We start from the raw sequence: 20,807 nt of genomic DNA, 5'->3' as shown, positions 1-20,807 counted from the left end.
TTAAAATGGATTAAATTGCGATTTTCTGTCAATGGCCTACACACAATACCCCATAATGTCAAAGCGGAATTATGTCTTTAGAAATGTTTACAAATTAATAAAACATGGGGGTTTGGGGGTTTCCAATGCTTCACAAAGAAGGGCATCTATTGGTAGATGGGTAATAATAAAAATAGCAGACATTGAATATCTCTTTGAGCATGGTGAAGTTATTAATTACACTTTGGATGGTGTATCAATACACCCAGTCACTACAAAGATGCAGGCGTCTTTCCTAACTCAGTTGCCGGAGAGGATGGAAACCGCTCCGGTTTTTCACCATAAGGGCAATGGTGATTTTAAAACGTTTACAGAGCTTAATGGTTGTGATATGAGAAAAYGCAGGATGGATCAACAACATTGTAGTTACTCAACAATACTAACCTAAATGACAGAGTGAAAAGAGTGAAGCCTGTACTGATGTAAAAATATTCAAAAAATGCATCCGGTTTGCAACAAGGCACTTAACTAAATAACTTTTTGTCCAGAATACAACGCGTTGGGTCAAATCCAACACCACACTTCACTGAGTACCTACCACTCTTCATATTTTCAAGCATGATAGTGGCTGCATCATGTTGTTGGTTCACCATAACATGATGCAAGACAATAACCTAAATCACTAGGCCAAATATACACTGGAGTTGCTAACCAAGATAACATTGAATGTTCCTGAGTGGCCTAGTTACACTTTTGACTTAAATCGTCTTGAAAATATATGGCAAGATTTGAAAATGGCTGTCTAACAACCAACTTGACAAAGCTTGTGTGCAATGCTCTTAGAGACTTACCCAGATAGACTCACAGCTGTAATAGCTGCCAAAGGTTGATCTTGATTCTGTAGGGGGAATATTGGTAGCACACTTGAGGACATTTTGCTCCGTTGAAATAATTTCCTTATTTATTTCTAGACAGATGTAAAATTCTTCTGTTTTGACTAATTTAATAGAGTGGGTTAGGTCTGATTTATACCAAGTTAGCATACCCCCAGAGTCTCTTCCCTGTTTCACACCTGGTACAGTAGTTTGGTGGATGGGACTACCAGCTCTCTGTAACCTAGATGGCAACCGGTGGGTCCGTCTCCTCTATACCATGTCTATTGTAGGATGACAATGTCTGTATTCCAATTTATTTGATGAAGTCTGGTTCCTGCTCTTTCGACCAAAGGTAGATGACCTAAGACCTTGTATATTCCAGGATGAGATAGCAAAAGCATCCGAAAAATAATCAGAGTCAGCGAAACAGCGCCTCTCTGTCTTACTATATCTAGCCCATGTATCTGATGCTGTCTGGACAAAAATAAATGATCAATATTGAAATATTTGATTTGGTTGGGCAAGGAGGTATGTTAGATGTGCCAGGCCCACTAACGCCTGCACATAACACCGGCCCTTAATATGTGTCTTATTAGATCATCAAATAAAACGATCAAACTATTTTGTATTTTACTAAATGAATTGAATTGAATAAAGCTGACTATAATAGAAGGCCCTTTCCGCTGTCAGCCCTCCACCCCTACCCTCCTGCTACGCCTGCAGCATAGCGCCCTGTGGTGGCCCCTCCTGAGGGCCTGCAGTCTCCTCTGGAACCTGTCACTGGCCAGGATGTACAGCATGGGGTCCAGGCAGCTACTCACGCTGCACATGGCCTCGAAGAACTCATAGGAGGCATAGAGGACGTGCACGTTGGCGGGAGTTACCTGGTCGTGGATCCTCATGAACACCAGGGTCATGATCATGACGTGGTAGGGCACGAAGGACACCACGAACACCAGCAGGGCAGCGGTGATGAGCAGCAGGGGCTTCCCCACCCACTGACACCCGCCACAACCCCTTCTCTTTCCCCGGGGCATTCCTCGTAACACCCGCACTGTCATCACATAGAAGGCCAGCATGACACTGAACGGCAGGGCGAAGCCCACCAGAGTCCTGATGATGGAGATGGTTTTGACGTAGACGAATGGACCCTGGATGTGGTCCATGCACACGGTCACATTCCCCGGTCTCTGGATAGCGAAGGTCACGAAGAGTTCAGGGATGGAGCCCAGGAAGAGGAAGACCCAGACGCAGGCGGAGCAGAGCTTGGCTTTGCCTACGTCCCACCACTGGCGGGAGCTGATGGGGTGCACGGTGCCGGCGTAGCGATCGAAGCTGATCAGAGTGAGGAAGAGAATACTACCGTAGATGTTGATGTTGAAGAAGATCTTCTTGAGTTGGCAGAAGGTCTGGATGTCCTTGAGGAAGGGCCTCTGGAGGCTGAAGTAGATGGTGAAGGGCAGGGTGAGGATCCAGGCGGAGTCACACATGGCCAGGTTGAGTAGGAACACGTTGCTGGTGGACAGACTRCKKGTCCTCCTGAAGCAGGTRTAGTTKARCASYGCYGCCACRTTACCCAGGATGCCCAGGGGCAGGGTGAAGGTGAAGAGAACGAGGAGGACGTAGCAGTACCAATGGCCGTTCTTAAACTGGCTGCAGAACGCTTCCGACTGGTTTTTGGGCAGGAACGGTACTGTGGGGGTGGGAAAAGACAATAGATAGCCACTTAAAAACGTATTGATTTCAAACAGCTTGCATTTACCCCAAAACATTACCTCTGGTGTTGTGGGATGGGGACATTTACAAGATCACTTAATACAGTATAAAAACATAATCAAGGGTAGCCTTTCATGCCATATATAATTACATGCATTTCAGTTGATCCACATCAAGGTTATTCTAGCCAAGGTTCAGCCAGGATATATTATTATCATTAAATCAGGTAGAGTCCCCTGCCTGCCTGTCTCCAAACGTTCTCAACCCCGTCCACCCCCTCAGTCCTGCTGTGACCAGTCACCAGGAAGTGACAGCCTGGCTATTGTACTGTATGTGCTGAGAATAATGAGCCTGGGATTCCACTGTTGATCTATTACCTTCAATATGGAAACGTGCTGTTTGCTTTCAATCAAGACTGGCTATTTATGTTGACCATGCATGCAAAGGTTACATGAACTTTCATCACATTTCAACATAGTGTCTGTGACGCTGAGAGTGATAGGATAGTTTTCTCTCTCGATTTTTAGCGATGTAAAGACTAATTCTGAACTTTATACACATGGAATGCCTTAAATGTGTTATTAAGTATTTTTTTGTGGACATCTTGCATTTTCTGTCATCTTTCTCATCACAAAACTTTCCAAACATACTGATAAGCATTTTTCAAATTAATACTATACCCATTCAAAAGACCACATTAGGTGCATCAAAGCTGGGACTGAGAGACTGATAAACAGCTTTTATCTCCAGGCCATCAGACTGTTAAACAGTCACCACTAGCCGGCCTCCGTCTAGTACCCTACAGTGAACCTTAGTCACTGTTACTAGCCGGCTACCACCCGGTRCTCTACGCTGCAYCTTAGCGACTGCTGCCCTGTGTACATAGTCATTGAACACTGGTCACTTTAATAATGTTTACACTAATTTACCCACTTTATATGTATATACTGTATTCATGCCTCATCATATAAAGGTACTTCAGTATACACCTTTTCTGTTCATATACTGTCCATACTGTCTATACACAGCATTATTTGTATATATATTATTATATACATTATACAGTATGTATATATATTTATATTCCGGACTCTGACATTGATCGTTCTGATATTTCTTAATTTCTTATTTAAAAAATCATAATCAATTGGATTATGTGGGTATTGTTTTTTGTTGCTAGGTATTACTGCACTGTTTGAGCTAGAAACACAAGCATTTTGCTGCACCTGCTATAACATCTGTGTACGTGACCAAAAAACTTCAACACCAATAACACAATAAATAATGTTTTGATGGCCACAAACTACCGTCATTGCTCAAAAATATATGTATGAATGTATCTGTACAGGTATACACCATGATGTGTCAGTGAATCATAATGTGGGTGTGAAATGATGAATGAGGAGCTGTTCTTACCCTGTTTAATAAACAGCGAGTTATTGATGAGCAGTGGTATCATGATGACAGGAGTGACAGTGTTCGGGTCTCAGGTCTCACTCACTCACTCATTCTGTCACTCACTTAGTTGAACACCTCCACCAGCTGTGTACTTCTCATCAGTCTGGGGCTGAGGCTGGTGACAGGCTGCCTGTCTGTGTGTGACGCCCACTGTGTGTGTGTGTTTTTGATTGATTGCCTGCTCCAGTTTGCCAATGTGTGTTTGTATTTTAGCTGTCTGGCACCAATGTTCCTGCTTGTTGTCAGAAAAAGATAGGAGTGTTTTTTGTCTTTTTCAAATCCTGTTTTTGTGCCATGACCTTTGTTTAATGTTCATTATCATTTATCATTCCACTGATTTGCTAGAATTAAACAGGGGAAACCAGCGTGGTCATGCACATATCACGTTTAACGATTTCCACATTTACATGATGGTCAATATTAATGCTGTATTATTAAAAAAGGGGCCCCTTTTCAGTTCTATTGTACTATCACTATATTACCACTAGATGGAAACAACCACACATTTTAGAATTTTGATGGAAGCTGTAGTCACCAACAGTCAGAGTTTCAAAATTGAATCAAATTTTATTTGTCACATGCTTCGTAGACAACAGGTGTAGACCAACAGTGAAATGCTTACTTACGGGTCCTTTTCCAACAATGCAGAGTTAAAGATAAGATAAAAAATGACATCAAAAATAGAAATTGTGACAAGATGAATAAATACACCTGTGAATAACGAACAAAAATAAGAGTAAAAATAACATGGCTATGTAAAGGGAGGTACAAGTACCGAGTCGATATGCAGGGGTACTAGGTAATTGAAGTAGCTATGGACGGCTCATAATAATGGCCAGAATGGAGTAAATGGAAGTGTATCAAACACATGAATGAGTTTGTTACCATTCTATTCACTCTATTCCAGCCATTAAAATCCATTCCAGACATTATTATGAGCTGTCCTCCTCTCAGCAGCCTCCACTGCTGTACATATAGGTAGGGGTAAAGTGACTAGGCAACAGGACCGATAATAGACAGTAGCAGCAGTGTGTGTGTGTGTGTGTGTGTGTGTGTGTGTGTGTGTGTGTGTGTGTGTGTGTGTGTGTGTGTGTGTGTGTGTGTGTGTGTGTGTGTGGTGTGTGTGTGTGTGTGTGTGTGTGTGTGTGTGTGTGTGTGGCGTTAAAGTATGCAAGTGTGTGCATGTTATGTGTGTGTGGGCGTATTTAGTATGTATGTGTTGGGGTGTCAGTGTAAGTATGTGTGGGTAGTGTGTGTCCAATGTTTGTGCATAGAGTCAGTGAAAGAGAGTTGGTGCAAAATAGAGTAAATGCAGGAGGTCCGGGTAGCAATTTGATTAGCTATTTAGCAGTCTTGTTTAGAAGTCTTATGGCTTGGGGGGAGAAGCTGTTTAGGGTCCTGTTGGTTCCAGACTTTATGCACGGGTACTGCTTGCCATATGGTAGTAGAGAGAACAGTCTGTGGCTTGGGTGGCTGGAGACTTTGAACATTTTTTGGGCCTTCCTCTAACACTGCCTGATATAGAGGTCCTGGATGGCAGGGGGCTCGGTCCCAGTGATTTACTGGGCCATATGCACTATACTCTGTAGAGCCTTGCGCTCGCATGCCAAGCAGTTGCCATACAGTACCAAGCAGTGAACCAGCCAGTCAAGATGCCCCAGATGGTACAGCTGTAGAACTTTTTGAGGATCTGAGGGCTGTCATAACTCTCCCGTGAGAATCTAAAGATCAGGTTACAATGGATCAACATCTACCAGATCCCTCTCACCTGCAGAGGGGAGGAGGGATTGATGTAGGGGTTTTGTGACACCTCACGCCCGGTTGTAAATTGTATGTAAATTGGACTCTTTTTGGTAGTGATGATTGGAATGTCCCTTTGTTAAAGAGGTATTTTGCCGCCCAAAAACTCTAATGTCCAAAAGTGAACACTGGGACAATATTTCTAACATCTGGATGTGGGGAATGATGAGAGATGGTCTACGGAAAACTAATGTTGATTTTGTGATGTCATAAAAAATGGTATAAAAAATGTATGACAAAAATATTGTAACTTGAACAGTATACACACTGTATATGTCAGGTTTTCGTCCTTACGCGTAGGAAATATCAAGATGATGAGAATATTTATGTTAAGATATGAATTTGATTTGAGTTTTTACGAGATCATAGTTTTGATGATACATTGCCCAGTAAGTAGCCACGCTTGAGGGAGCTCAAAGAGTGTGTCAGCATGATGGAAACGCCCCCTTTTTGCCAGAGTGTATAAAGGATGAGTTGAGAATTAACATATCAGACCAGAAGGACTCTAGCTGCAGCCTAGATCTCCATTGGTTAAGACGAGGTGAAGATGGCAAAGTAGCCTCTCTAGCAATCAATGTTACGGCTGAGTAGCTGTTCTAAGTACTGTATGTAAGAAAGTGAATTTAAGTAGGACCATCCTATTACTCTCTTCAAATCCTCATCAACTACACTGCTCTCATCACCCCACTGGGGATCATCGACACAGCTGATTAGCTGTGTTCAGAGGACCCCTCTTCCTGGGAATGAAAGTAAACAAAACCCTGCTAGTCTGCTTCAGACTACAGGACAAGGACATTGTGACCTCTTGTGTACAATCAGAGCCTTACACTTAAGAGCTCGGGAGAAGGCCAACGGAACCCTTTTCACGAAGGCATGGGTCCAAAAGAGATAAATGACGAAGGAAGASATACAAACACGTAAATACATTCATTACTTCTTACCCCAAATGGGCGGTGGTTCGAGGCAAAGTATCATGATTACTGTGAGTGTAGTTCCAAGGATATAAGTTTGTCTCTCTTTGATTCTCCCTTTGTTCCTCTCTACTCCTCCCTCTTTTGATAAACAAGCAGTGATGTTGTTGTTAGTCCGCTAGGGACCTGTTTCCATCGTATTAAGTTTCTAATCAATAACCTATACCGTGTGTGTGTGTRTCCTGTGTTATCATGTAGTTAGGTAGTAATTCAATAATTAAATAGATTTTTGTGGTACGGAATGATCAGTAAAGCTGGGGTTGGTGCATATGCAAGGAGTATGTGACATTCAGAATTATGAGACTGATATTAGGTAATATTAATAAATGACTTTTATCGATATATATCTTATATATCATCTAAAGTTTAATTTGGGAAATTGTAACTAACTCGTTAAACAACTTCTTCAGTGGTGCCCTAAATCCTAATGAGTTAACTGTTACATGATTAATTTAATCGAGTAACAATTAAACCTAGTTAGTTGATTTGATACATAACAGTCATCAGATGAATGTTTAGTCACGTCACAAAAGGGCCCATGACAATTCTTTTCAGGCTTTTGAAGGGGAAGAGGCGTTGTCGTGCCCTCTTCACAACTRTATTGGTGTGTTTGGACCATGATAGGTCTTTAGTGATGTGCACACCGAGGAACTTGAAGCTCTTGATCCGCTCCACAACAGCCCCGTCGATGTGAATGGGGGTGTGCTCGGCCCTCCGTTTCCTGTAGTCCACGATCGGTTCTTTTGTCTGACTGATATTGAGGGAGAGCTTGTTGTCCTGGCACCACCCTGCCAAGTCTCTGACCTCCTCTCTATAGGCTGTCTCATCGTCGTCAGTGACCACCGTTGTGTTTTTGACAAACTTAATGAGATGGACACGCGGCCACGCAGTCGATGTTTGAATAGGAAGTACACTGTACCTCTGAGGGGCCCCAGTGTTGAGGGTAAGCATGGCGGATGTGTTGTAGCCTACCCTTACCACCTGGGGGTGGCCCAACAGGAAGTCCAGGATACAGTTGCAGAGGGAGGTGTTCAGTCCCAGGGACCTTAGCTTAGTGATGAGCTTCGAGGGCACTATGGTTTTGAATCTTGAGCTGTAGTCAATGAACAGCATTCTCAGGTAGGTGTTCCTTTTTTCCAAGTGGAAAAGGGCAGTGTGGAGTGCAATAGAGATTGCATCATCTGTGGATCTATTGGGGCGGTATGCGAATTGGAGTGGGTCCAGGGTGTCTGGGATGATGGTGTTGATGTGAGCCATGACCAACCTTCCAAAGCATTCCATGGCTACAGATGTGAGTACTACGGGGCGATAAGGGAAAGGGGGATACCTAGTCAGTTTTAGACAGCTTACCTTGGCATTCTTGGGCATAGGGACTATGGTGGTCTGCTTGAAACATGTAAATTAGGGATCATCCACCAGATTCAGCCGTGGGACGAATTTTTCTTGATTGGATGGYCGGGGGGCCGGAACATAATTACAAATAATTTATAGACGGACTATTGACCGCAAGAAGCCCAAACAGATATAATGTTTGGCTAAAACATAATCATTTGAAACCTTGATTACATTTGTATATGATCTCTATTACAGTATGTATGGAAATACTTGGGAACAGATTTCTTAAATTAGAATCACTTGGAGCTGATTTCCTGGTGTTTTTAGTCTATTATGTCCWACAATAAAAATACAAATAAAAAATACAAAACTTGGGTGGCAAAATAAAATCACCCGCGTGTCAAATTCGGCCCACGGGTTTCCATGTCCGAGCAGCCATACACAAGCCTAAGATCACCATGTACAATGCCAAGCGTCGGCTGGAGTGGTGTAAAGCTCACCACAATTGGGCTCTGGAGCAGTGGATACGCGTTCTCTGGAGTGATGAATCACGCTTCCCCATCTGGCAGTCCGACGGACAAATCTGGGTTGGGCAAATGCCAGGAGAACGCTACCTACCCAAATGCATAGTGGCAACTGTAGAGGAGGAGTGGAGGAGGAATAATGGTCTGGGGCTGTTTTTCATGGTTCGGGCTAGGCCCCTTAGTTTCAGTGAAGGGAAATCTTAATGCTGCAGCATACAATGACATTCTAGACGATTCTGTGCTTCCAACTTTGTGGCAACAGTTTCGGGGAGGCCCTTTCCTGTTTCAGCATGACAATGCCCCTGTGCACAAAGCAAGGTCCATACAGAAATAGTTTGTCGAGATCAGAGTGGAATAACTTGTCTGGCCTGCACAGTGTCCTGACCTCAACCCCATCGAACACCTTTGGGATGAATTGGAACACCGACTGCGAGCCAGGCCTAATCGCCCAAAACCAAGCAAGTCCCCGCAGCAATGTTCCAACATCTTAGTGGAAAGCCTTCCCAGAAGAGTGGAGGCTGTTATAGCAGCAAAGGGGGGACAACTCCATATTAATGCCCATGATTTTGGAATGAGATGTTCGACGGGCAGATGTCCACATACTTTTGGTCATGTAGTGTAGATCCCAAATTCACAAATCCAGTAAGGCTACATAAGAAACACTTTAAAAAGCAATGAGTCTGATGCAACAGATCAGAACGTTTAGCTTACAATGTTGATAAACTACTATTTCTTCACATTATAAGCGCAGCAATGCGCACAAGGCAGTAGGCTACTTGCAAATGTTCATTCCATAATGCAGTTAGCGGGACAATGCACATGCGAGGGATTTCATGTGACAGATAAAAATATCTGTTTGAAATTTAGAAAGAGAGGATATCTAATTGGCTACTTTGAAGCAAGGTAAGACATGCTTAATAATATATATTAAAACGTTCATGTTTCAAACAATGAAGTATATTTTTTGAAAAGGCATTGCCTACTGCCTCCAGCTTAWCGCAAAGTGCTGATGAAGTTTGAGATGCTGCAGCAGCTGCTTTTGCCTAGTCTGACAGATTTTCCGCTCAACGTCGCTGTATCTGTATGCTGTACGTGTGTGATAAATAAGATACATAACGGATATACTTTAACCTACACAYATGCCAATTTAATGCCACTAAATTATGGAAATTAACCTATAGACGGATAAGCATGACCAGTCAAATGTATTTCCATCGATGAATAGGATAAAAATCGTTATTTCTCAACTTTGTTTTCTTCTCCCGGACAATTGGCCGGTGACAATTTTATTAATCGGCTTCTCAATTTCTTTTATAGGCCAAAAGCCGGCTATTACCGTCTAATGGAAACCCTATCCTGTATTGACGCTTTGCCTGTTTGTTCATTTATCGGAGGGCGTAGCGGGATTTCTTATAAGCGTCCAGCTTAGTTTCCCGCTCCTTGAAAGCAGTAGCTCTAGGCTTTAGCTCAATGCAGATATTGCCTGTAATCCATGGCTTCTGGTTGGGATATGTATGTACGGTCACTGTGGAGATGACGTCGTCAATGCACTTATCAATGCACTCATCAGCCGGTGACTGATGTGGTAAACTCCTCAATGCCATCTGATGAATCCMGGAACATATTCCAGGTTGTGCTAGCAAAACAGTCTTGTAGCTTAGCCTCCGCTTCATCGGACCACTTCCGAATTGAGCGTGTCTCTGGTACTTCCTGTTATAGTATTTGCTTGTAAGCAGGAATCAGGAAGATAGACTTACGGTCAGATTTGCCAAATGGAGGGCGAGAGAGAGCTTTGTATCCGTCTAGAGTTGTTTTCCCTCTAGTTGCACAGGTGACATGCTGGTAGAAATGAAGTAAAACTGAGTTTTCCTGCATTAAAATCACCTGCCACTAGAAGCACTGCCTCTGGGTGAGCGTTTTCTTGTTGGCTTATGKCCCTATATAGCTCGTTGAGTGCGGTCTTAGTGTCAGCATTGGTTTATGGTGGTAAATAGCCAGCTACGGAAAATTGTTTGCTTGCGCGTGTGGGTTTAAGTGTGTGTGTGTATGTGCCTGTGTGTGTGCGTGGCTGTGTGCGTGTGTGTTTCCAGCCTGGCTGAATGGTGTAGAAGGGGTTCATGAATCACTCGTTATCAGGCCTACACTGATTGGCTCCGAGAGGCTTGCCACCGTGTTCGCTGGCTGGGCTGGCCACTTTAAGAGTCAGATCTGCCGATACTCTGCAGGCTGCACCTAGATCAGAGCTAGGGCTCACTGGCACTGCAATTAAATTAATCCATACAAACCAATTCAATTATGGAGCTGTGATGAACCTCGAAAAACCACAATCCACACTAGCTAGGCACCTGCACATCGATTCGTCCACAACTTTACAACTGTTTGAATGGGGTTGAACACAATTTGGTTTCAGGGAATGTAGCCAATTTAATCTCTTTCTTCAGTATAATGGTACAGTATGCCACCACTGCTTTGTTGTATCTTACACAGTACATGGTGCATTGAGTAGTGGAGACCTCAATTTGTCTTCTGTATACAGGCTGTTTAAGAATGCATTTCAGTATGAAAACCCAAACACACACACAGTGTCTGTACACCTGAAGGGAGATAATGGATATCTTTATTATGGACGTAAAGCAGCATTGGAGAACTCCATCTCTCTGATGCAGTCTCAGCGGCTTTGGTTTTATTAGGGAGAATGAGGTGAGCGAGCTGAAATTAAACAGCATGTTAGGCACTCGGAGAGAGGGAGCCGGAGAGAGGGAGCCTTTGGCCTTGTGGTAATGGGAAAATAAACGGATCATTGGGGTCCTGTCTTTGTGGCTGCTACTGCGTGTGAACACAACACTACACTGTAGCTACACAACACTACACTACACAACACCCCTCCCAGGGGCTGCAACTCTTAGAGAGACTGGGGCAGACCAAAATAAAGAGTTGTCTCTGAGAGAAGCAGGCTGCTGGTACTGGGTTGGCACTGGCTGAGGTTTCTGAGGAGGAACCAGAAGGAGAGATAAAAGCCTGCTGTTTTTGTTAGTAACACCTATATTTTAGAGGGGCCTCCCGGTGGGGAGAGAGGACTTGGGGTCAGGCTCACTGACATGGCATTATACTGTACTGTATGAGCACTGAGCAGCAGGAGTGAGATCAAAAGTGTGGTATACACTAGCCATAGTCTGATTGTAAATCCCCAAAGAAAATACCATTTTCTGTTTTGCAGTGACATTAGCTTAAGCCACTACTCATGCAACATGTTTATGTTTAGAGTTGTCATATGGATTATATTGCCTGGTTTGAATATATTCATATTATTGCCATGCAACATTTCATCTGAAATAGATGGCTGTCAAAATGATACAAGCCTTTTAGGCTATGCACTTACTATATTATTTTCTGGGCAACGCAATCCATGGATTAACTTAACAGATGGATTCATTCAAATTCCAAAATAACAATGTTGTAATGGAATGTTGTAAGTGTCTTCATAAACTGTGTAGAGGATTTCTGGCACCCGAGGCCAGCTGTGATGATGTATTCTGGGCAGAAGGTGGACTGCCTGAATCAATCTCATGCTCTAGCAGAGAGATATTTCCCAGTAATTGAATTCCCAGCCAGAAGAATGGAAAACACCACAGGTCACAAATATCAGCATAATCTATCTAATCATGCTGAACTGTCCTCATGGAACACAATCAAGGCAGCATCAGTGGCTTGGAACACAACAGGGTCTCAGTCAGATTGCTAAAAATCATGTTACCTGTTTAGACCAAAAAGCCAGTGATATACTAAAGAGCACAGACAAGGCAGTGTTTCCCCTATATGCATTCAACAGTGGCACCTTTGCCGCTGCTAAATCGCGTCCACCACTGCAAAAAATAAAATACTAAAATAAAAGGTATAATTATATACAGTACCAGTCAAAAGTTTGGACACACATACTCATTCAAGGGTTTTTCTTTATTTTACTATTTTCTACATTGTAGAATAATAGTGAAGACATCAAAACTAKGAAATAACACATATGGAATCATGTAGTAACCAAAAAAGTGTAAAACAAATATATAGATTTTAGATTCTTCAAAGTAGCCACCCTTTGCCTTGATGACAGCTTTGCACACTCTTGGCATTCTCTCAACCAGCTTCATGAAGTAGTCACCTGGAATGCATTTCAATTAACAGGTGTGCCTTGTTCAAAGTTAATTTGTGGAATATCTTTCCTTCTTAATGCGTTTGAGCCAATCAGTTGTCTTGTGACAAGGTAGGGGTGGTATACAGAAGATAGCTCTATTTGGTAAAAGTCCAAGTCCATATTATGGCAAGAACAGCTCAAATAAGCAAAAATGACAGCACATCGTTACTTTAAGACATAAAGGGCAGTCAATTCCGGAATATGTCAAGAACTTTAAAAGTTTCTTAAGGTGCAGTCGCAAAAAACATCAAGTGCTATGATGAAACTGGTTCTCATGAGGACCGCCACAGGAAAGAAAGACCCAGAGTTACCTCTGCTGCAGAGGATAAGTTCATTAGAGTTAACTTCACCTCAGATTGCAGCCCAAATAAATGCTTCACAGAGTTCAAGTAACCGACACATCTCAACATCAACTGTTCAGAGGAGACCGCGTGACTATCTATCTAATCTATTAATTTTAAATTGTTGATTACTTCTCCTTGCTATTATCATTCACCTGATTATAAGACAAAACATGTGAAAAAAAAAWTTGCTAACGTATGACAGGTGTCCCTGGCTCGCGGGTTTACCTGAGAGGGTTTCCCTGGACAAGAAAAGGTTGAAGATCCCTGTACTAAGGAGATGCCATTTTAGAACAGTCAATTCAGTTGGCAAGGTTTAGTTCACCAAAATAAATTGCACTGAAATTGGAAGGGAGGATATAGTGCTCCAGAATGGTCTTTAATCATAATTTCAATGCTTTAAGGCTGAGTTTCTGACATGTTTATTTATGTGTATGAACATAGCCTATCATTTCATCCTTGTTTGTTGAGCCCATATTTGCTGGTACAGCAGACACGGGTTGCATCTAAAATGGTAGCCTATTCCCTATATAGTGCACAACTTTTGACTAGTGGTCCTGGTCAAAAGTAGTACAATGACTGAGAGAATATAATGCCCAGTGAATGGACCCTGCCACTGAAAAGGTTTGTCGTCCTCATGCCCTCCTCCTATAGGTCGATATCTGCGTCTGAAAATGTTCCGTGAGGATCACGGCTCCTGGATGACCATGTTCTTCAGCACCATCCTCTTCCTCTTCATCTTCTCACACATCTACAATGTGATCCTTCTAATGGCAGGAAGCATGGGGTAAGCCACCACTCAATGTCTCATCCTTCTCTCTCATTCTCTCACTGCTGCTTTCATTTGTTAGAGCCTCTGTCTTTCTCAGTCCCATCAATCACCTCAAGACTTTAATTCAGGGGTGGAGGAGATGGAGTTGGGGTGGGTGGGAGGGAACCTGAAAGATCACCTTCAGCACCACCATAACTCTTCAATGATGATCAGGGCGGCCATCTTGGTTTATTGACTAATTAAAGTCAAGAGTCAAGATGGCTTCCCCTTTACCTGCTGTTCTACTGGTTTACCTACACTCAATGGGTAACCAGCTGCAGAGCCGTGTCAGTCACACATATCAAGCCAGTGACAGGAATCCATTTTAGCATTTGATGTTTCAGTCAGAGAGAAGCTTCCAGTTAACAACAAACGTTCCCACAACTTTAGAGAACGTACCCTTAACCTCTCTTGGGTACGTGAGACGTTAGCGTCCCACCTCTTCAACAGCCAGTGAAACTGCTGGGCGCCAAATTCAAATACAGAAATACTCATTATAAAAATTCAGAAAACAAAACATATTTTACATAGGTTTAAAGATGAACTTCTTGTGAATCCAACCACAGTGTCAGATTTAAAAAATGCTTTACGGCGAAAGCATACCTTACGATTATTTGAGAACATAGCCCAGCAGACAAATCATTACAAACAGTAACCAGCCAAGTAGAAGAGTTACACAAGTCAGAAATAGAGATAAAATTAATCCCTTACCTTTGATGATCTTCATATGGTTGCACTCAGCAGACATTCATTTACTCAATAAATGTTCCTTTTGTTCCAAAACCCTCCGTTTTGTTCGCGCGTTTTCTTCAGTAATCCACAGGCTCAATTGCAGTCAAAACAGGCAGGAAAAAATCTAAATTGTATCCGTAAAGTTCATAGGAACATGTCAAACGATGTTTATATTCAATCCTCGGGTTGTTTTTAGCCTAAATAATCGATCATATTTAAACCGGACAATAACGTCGTCAATATAAAAGGTCAACAACAAAGGCACTCTCTTGGTCGCGTGCATGAAAAAGCTCTGTGACACTTTAGGGTCCACTCATTCAGACTGCTCTTACTTCCTAATTTTTCAGAATACAAGCCTGAAACATTTCTAAAGACTGTTGACTTCTAGTGGAAGGCATAGGAACTGCAATTTGAGTCCTAAGTCAATGGATACTGTAATGGCATTGAATAGAAAACTACAAAACCAAAAATAAAACGACTTCCCGAATGAATTTCTCAGGTTTTCGCCTGCCAATTCAGTTCTGTTATACTCACAGACACTATTTTAACAGTTTTGGAAACTTTAGAGTGTTTTCTATCCAAATCTACCAGTTATATGCATATTATATCTTCTGGGCCCAAGAAGCAGGCAGTTTAATTTGGGCATGCTTTTCATCCAAAATTCCGAATGCTGCCCCCTACCCTAGAGAAGTTAAGAGTCTCATTAGGTCATTAACTAACGTTTTTAAAGGAATGTTACAGTGATGTGCAAGCAATGTTTCCAAGAGACCATTCCCTTTAATGTTATAAGATATTAATGTTCTAGATGTTCTAGATTAAACGAGAATATTGCAAGAACATTCATGTGTCCAGTTTTTTGTGGGTTAGGAGAATATTTCATCAATGCCCCACCAAACATACACAGAACGTGGTTGCCATGTTCTCAGAATTTAAGATATAACAATTCTAGACATATATCATGGGAATGTTGCAAGAACATTCGTGTCCTGTTTTCTGAGTGTTAGGAGAATATTCCATCAACGTTACATCAAACATACGCAGAACATGGTTGCCATGTTCTCAGAATATAAGATATTATTGTTCTAGAAACGTTTCATAGTACGCTGCAAGAACATTCATGTGTCCAGTTTTCTGTGGGTAGAGAGAATATTTTATAAATTTCCCACAAAACATACACAGAACATGGTTGTCATGTTCTCAGAACATAAGATATTAATGTTCTAGACATGTTTCATGGGAACTATGCAAGAACATTTGTGGTAAAACATGTCATTACACATTACACCTCTTGTTACTGTCATTACATCTCTTGTTACTGTTGTTGAGCCAATCCAAGGCTCTGATTGGTGGACCACTGATCCAGTCATAGATCTTTGTCTGTTGGCAAGGTTAGGTTTGTTAAAATATTAAATAATTAAATATAATAATCCATTTTGAATTCAGGCTGTAACAATGAAATGTGGAATAAGTCAAGCACACAGTGCCTTTAACATAGTGTTTTCAATTTAGTGCCTTCAGAACATATTCATACCCCTTGACTTATTCCACATTTTGTTGTGTTACAGCCTGAAAATTTAAATAGATTAAATGTATGTTTTTCCTCACCCAACTACACACAGTACCCATAATGACAAAGTTGTAATTTTTTAAAAATGTTTTACAAATTTTGTGAAAATGAAATGCAGAAATACCTCATTTACATACATACAGTTGAAGTCGGAAGTTTACATACACTTCGGTTGGAATCATGAAAACTTGTTTTTCAACCACTCCACAAATGTATTGTTAATTAACAAACTATAGTTTTAGCAAGTCGGTTAGGACATCTACTTTGTGCATGACACAAGTCATTTTTCCAACTTATAATTCACTGTATCACAATTCCAGTGGGTCAGAAGTTTATATACACTAAGTTGACTGTGCCTTTAAACAGCTTGGAAGATTCCAGAAAATGATGTCATCGCTTTAGAAGCTTCTGATAGGCTAATTGACATCATTTGAGTCTATTGGAGGTGTACCTGTGGATGTATTTGAAGGCCTACCTTCAAATTCAGTGCCACGTTGCTTGACATCATGGGAAAATCTAAAGAAATCAGCCAAGACCTCAGAAAATACATTTGTAGACCTCCGCAAGTTTGGTTCATCCTTGGGAGAAATTTCCAAATGCCTGAAGGTACCACATCTGTACAAACAATAGTACGCAAGTATAAACACCATGGGACCACGCAGCCGTCATACCGCTCAGAAAGGAGACGCATTCTGTCTCCTACAAATGTACGTACTTTGGTGCGAAAGTGCAAATCAATCCCAAAACAACAGTAAAGGACCCTGTGAAGATGCTGGAGGAAACAGGTACAAAAGTATCTATATCCACAGGAAAACGAGTCCTATATCGACATAACCTGAAAGGCCGCTCAKCAAGGAAGAAGCCACTGCTCCAAAACCGCCATAAAAAGTCATACTACGATTTGCGAATGCACATGGGGACAAAGATCGTACTTTTTTGAGAAATGTCCTCTGGTGTGATGAAACAAAAATAGAACTGTTTGGCCATAATGACCATCGTTATGTTTGGAGGAAAAAGGGGGAGGATTGCAAGCCGAAGAACACCATCCCAACCGTGAAGCACGGGGGTGGCAGCATCATGTTGTGGAGGTGCTTTGCTTCAGGAGGGACTGGTGCACTTCACAAAATAGATGGCATCATGAGGGAGGAAAATTATGTGGATATATTGAAGCAACATCTTAAGACATCAGTCATGAATTTAAAGCTTGGTCGCAAATGGGTCTTCCAAATGGACAATGACCCCAAGCATACTTCCAAAATTGTGGCAAAATGGCTTAAGGACAACAAAGTCAAGGCATTGGAGTGACCATCACAAAACCCTGACCTCAATCCCATAGAAAATTTGTGGGCAGAACTGAAAAAGCGTGTGCGAGCAAGGAGTCCTACAAACCTGACTCAGTTACACCAGCTCTGTCAGGAGGAATGGGCCAATATTCACCCAACTTATTGTGGGGTGCTTGTGAAAGGCTACCCGAAACGTTTGACCCAAGTTAAACAATTTAAAGGCAATGCTACCAAATACTAATTGAGTGTATGTAAACTTCTGACCGACTGGGAATGTGATTAAATAAATAAAAGCTGAAATAAATAATTCTCTCTACTTTTTTTCTGACATTTCACATTCTTAAAATAAAGTGGTGATCCTAACTGACCTAAAACAGGGAATTTTTACTTGGATTAAATGTCAGGAATTGTGAACTACTGAGTTTAAATGTATTTGGCTAAGATGTATGTAAACTTCTGACTTCAACTGTAAGTAGTCTCACCCTTGAGTCAATACGTTGTAGAAGCACCTTTGGCAGGGATTACAGCTGTGAGTCTTTCTGGTTAAGTCTCTTCTGGTTAAGAGCTTTCCACACCTGGATTGTGCAACATTTGCCCATTATTATTTTCAAAATTCATCAAGCTCTGTCAAGTTGGTTGTTGATCATTGCTAGACAACCATTTTCAGGTCTTGCAATAGATTTAAGTCAAAACTATAACAGCCACTCAGGAACATTCACTATCTCCCTGGTAAGCAACTCCAGTTTAGACTTGGCCTTGTGTTTTAGGTTATTGTCCTGATGAAAGGTGAATTAGGTTCCCAGTGTCTGGTGGAAAGCAGACTGAACCAGGTTTTCCTCTAGGATTTTGCCTGTGTCTGGCGCCATTCTGGTTATTTTTTATGCTGAAAAAACTCCCCAGTCCTTAACAATTACAAGCATATGCATTACATGATGTAGCCACCAGTATACTTGAAAATATGGAGAGTGGTACTCAGTAATGTGCTGTATTGGATTTGCCCCAAACATAACACTTTGTATTCAGGACAAAAAGTCTCCACCTCCCTTTATGGAGGTGGAGGCACCAGACGGACCGCTCGACACGGGAATCCTCACGGGCCAGTTTGGGACGGCCCAGTTAGAAGACCCCAACCTCCAGAACACAAGGGGCCAGGTGATCGCGGTGGACGGCGCACTATTACCCGGGGTAAGTGAGTGACGCTACCCCCACTTTGCCATCAAGCATAATTTATTGTATCAGGTAGTAATGCACAATGGGGAGTCAAAAGACTTGTTACTCATACCCACCCAGTATGTTAGGACTGTCTTGCAGCTCGCCCCCACACCCACCTGCTCGGGGCACACCTGGGGATGTAGAAAACCAGGGAGCGGATCAGGAATCGGTTCCACTGTCCCGGAGTCAAGAGTGCCGTTGAGGACTACTGCCGTACCTGCCTGGAGTGCCAGATCACAGCTCAGATGGTATATTATAGAAACCCTTTGGTTCCCTTTCCCATTATAGGGGTGCCGTCCGGTATCCCCCATTACGCACGGCGGCAACGAACGTTATCGCGCGGGAGCTCTTCCTTTACTCAGCCGGGTGGGTATTCTGCGGGAAATTCTGTAGGACCAGGGCCCGCATTCATGTCTCGTGTAATGAAAGTGGTCTGCAATCTTTTACGAATCAACCAAATGACGACCAGTATGTACCATCCACAAACGGATGAGCTAGTCGAACACTTCAATAAGACCCTAAAACAGATGCTAAAGAATGTCATCGAGAGAGACGGGAAGAAACTGGGACCAGCTGCTGCCCTACCTGATGTTATTGGTGCGCGAGGTACCCCAAGCATCCACTGGGTTCTCCTCACTTGAGCTCCTGTATGGCCATCGGCCCCACGGACTGCTGGACCTAGCCAAGAAGGTCTGGGAGTACCAACCAACCCCCCTTCGCAGCATGGTGGAACACGTGGAGGAGATGAGGGAGAGGATGACTGCGATTTGGCCAGTGGTGAGGGAGCACACGACCCAGGCGCAACGCGCCCAGGAGCGTGTTTACAACCGGGGGGCCCAATCACGAGAGTTCCACCCAGGTGAGAAGGTCTTGGTGCTGATCCCCACAACGGAGAGCAAATTCCTGGCTACGTGGCATGGGTCCTATGATATCGTCGAGCGGATAGGCAACGTCAATTATAAGGTCTGCCAACCAGGGTGGAGAAAACCCCTCCAGCTTTACCATGTGAACCTTCTGAAGAAGTGGCACGCACTAGAGGCGCTGTGCGCAATGTGTACCCGGCCACAGCAGAATCCGCCCTCTGTCGAAGTCTCCATGGGGGAAGACCTCAGCCCGACCTAACGACAAGCGCTCTGAGAGTTGGTCCAGTGGAATACGGCCGTGTTCTCCGAGGTGCCGGGGCCCACGGATCTCGTGGAACATCACATCTACACAAAAGTGTGTAAACGGCCATACCGGACACCAGAATCACGGAGGACGGCGGTCCAGCGGGAAGTGACGACAATGCTAGAGATGGGGGTACTGGAGGAGTCCCACACTGAGTAGTCTAGCCCTATAGTGCTGGTACCGAAACCGGACAGAACCGTCCACTTCTGCAACGACTTCTGGGAACGAGGTCAGTAAATTCGACGCCTACCCCATGCCCCGGGTGGACAAACTGATCGACCGCTTGGGGAAGGCACCCTGGACCTGACGAAGGGGTACTGACAGGTGCCGCTGCCAGCGGTCTCCCGGGAGAAGATGGCTTTCTCACAATTCCCGGAAGCTAAAAATGTCCCCTTTTCTTCCATGGCCTGCATACTGACCAGACGTGTCATCCATTGATCATGTTTGGGATGCTCTGGATCGACGTGGACAACAGCGTGTTCCAGTTCCCACCAATATCCAGCAACTTCGCACAGCCATTGAAGAGGAGTGGGACAACATTCCACATGCCACAATCAACAGTCTGATCAACGCTGCATGTGGCAAATGGTGGTCACACCAGATACTGACTGGTTTTATGATCCATGCCCCTACTTTTTTTTAAAGGTATCTTTGACCAACAGATGCATATCTGTATTCCTAGTCATGTGAAATCCATAGATTAGGGCATAATGAATTTATTTGAATTTACTTGAGTTCCTTATATGAACTGTAACTCAGTAAAATCTTTGAAATTGTTGCATGTTGCATTTACATTTTGTTAAGTGTAGGTTAGTATTGTGGAGTAACTACAATGTTGTTGATCCATCCT

At 42.9% G+C, this 20,807-nt stretch overlaps 2 protein-coding genes across 2 annotated transcripts in view; one reads left to right on the top strand and one right to left on the bottom strand.

Annotated features, from left to right (window-relative positions):
* Positions 1 to 20,807, top strand: part of LOC111952103 (transmembrane protein 117-like) — a 90,932-nt gene that overhangs the window by 16,159 nt on the left and 53,966 nt on the right. Inside the window, 1 exon segment of the mRNA XM_023970586.1 lies at positions 13,840 to 13,972. Within this exon segment, the coding sequence (XP_023826354.1) occupies positions 13,840 to 13,972 (133 nt within the window).
* LOC139023076 (P2Y purinoceptor 1-like) lies at positions 1,541 to 7,750 on the bottom strand. Its single transcript, XM_070435360.1, has 2 exons — positions 7,444 to 7,750; positions 1,541 to 2,547 (listed from the first exon to the last, which is right to left on the bottom strand). Exons 1-2 carry the CDS (start codon positions 7,748 to 7,750, stop codon positions 1,541 to 1,543), a joined length of 1,314 nt encoding a protein of 437 aa, XP_070291461.1.

Source organism: Salvelinus sp. IW2-2015, linkage group LG26 (genome assembly GCF_002910315.2).
Source record: "Salvelinus sp. IW2-2015 linkage group LG26, ASM291031v2, whole genome shotgun sequence".
Taxonomy (NCBI): Eukaryota; Metazoa; Chordata; class Actinopteri; order Salmoniformes; family Salmonidae; genus Salvelinus; species Salvelinus sp. IW2-2015.
The sequence above is the reverse complement of the archived record's forward strand: the minus strand, read 5'-3'. Positions and strand labels throughout refer to the sequence as shown.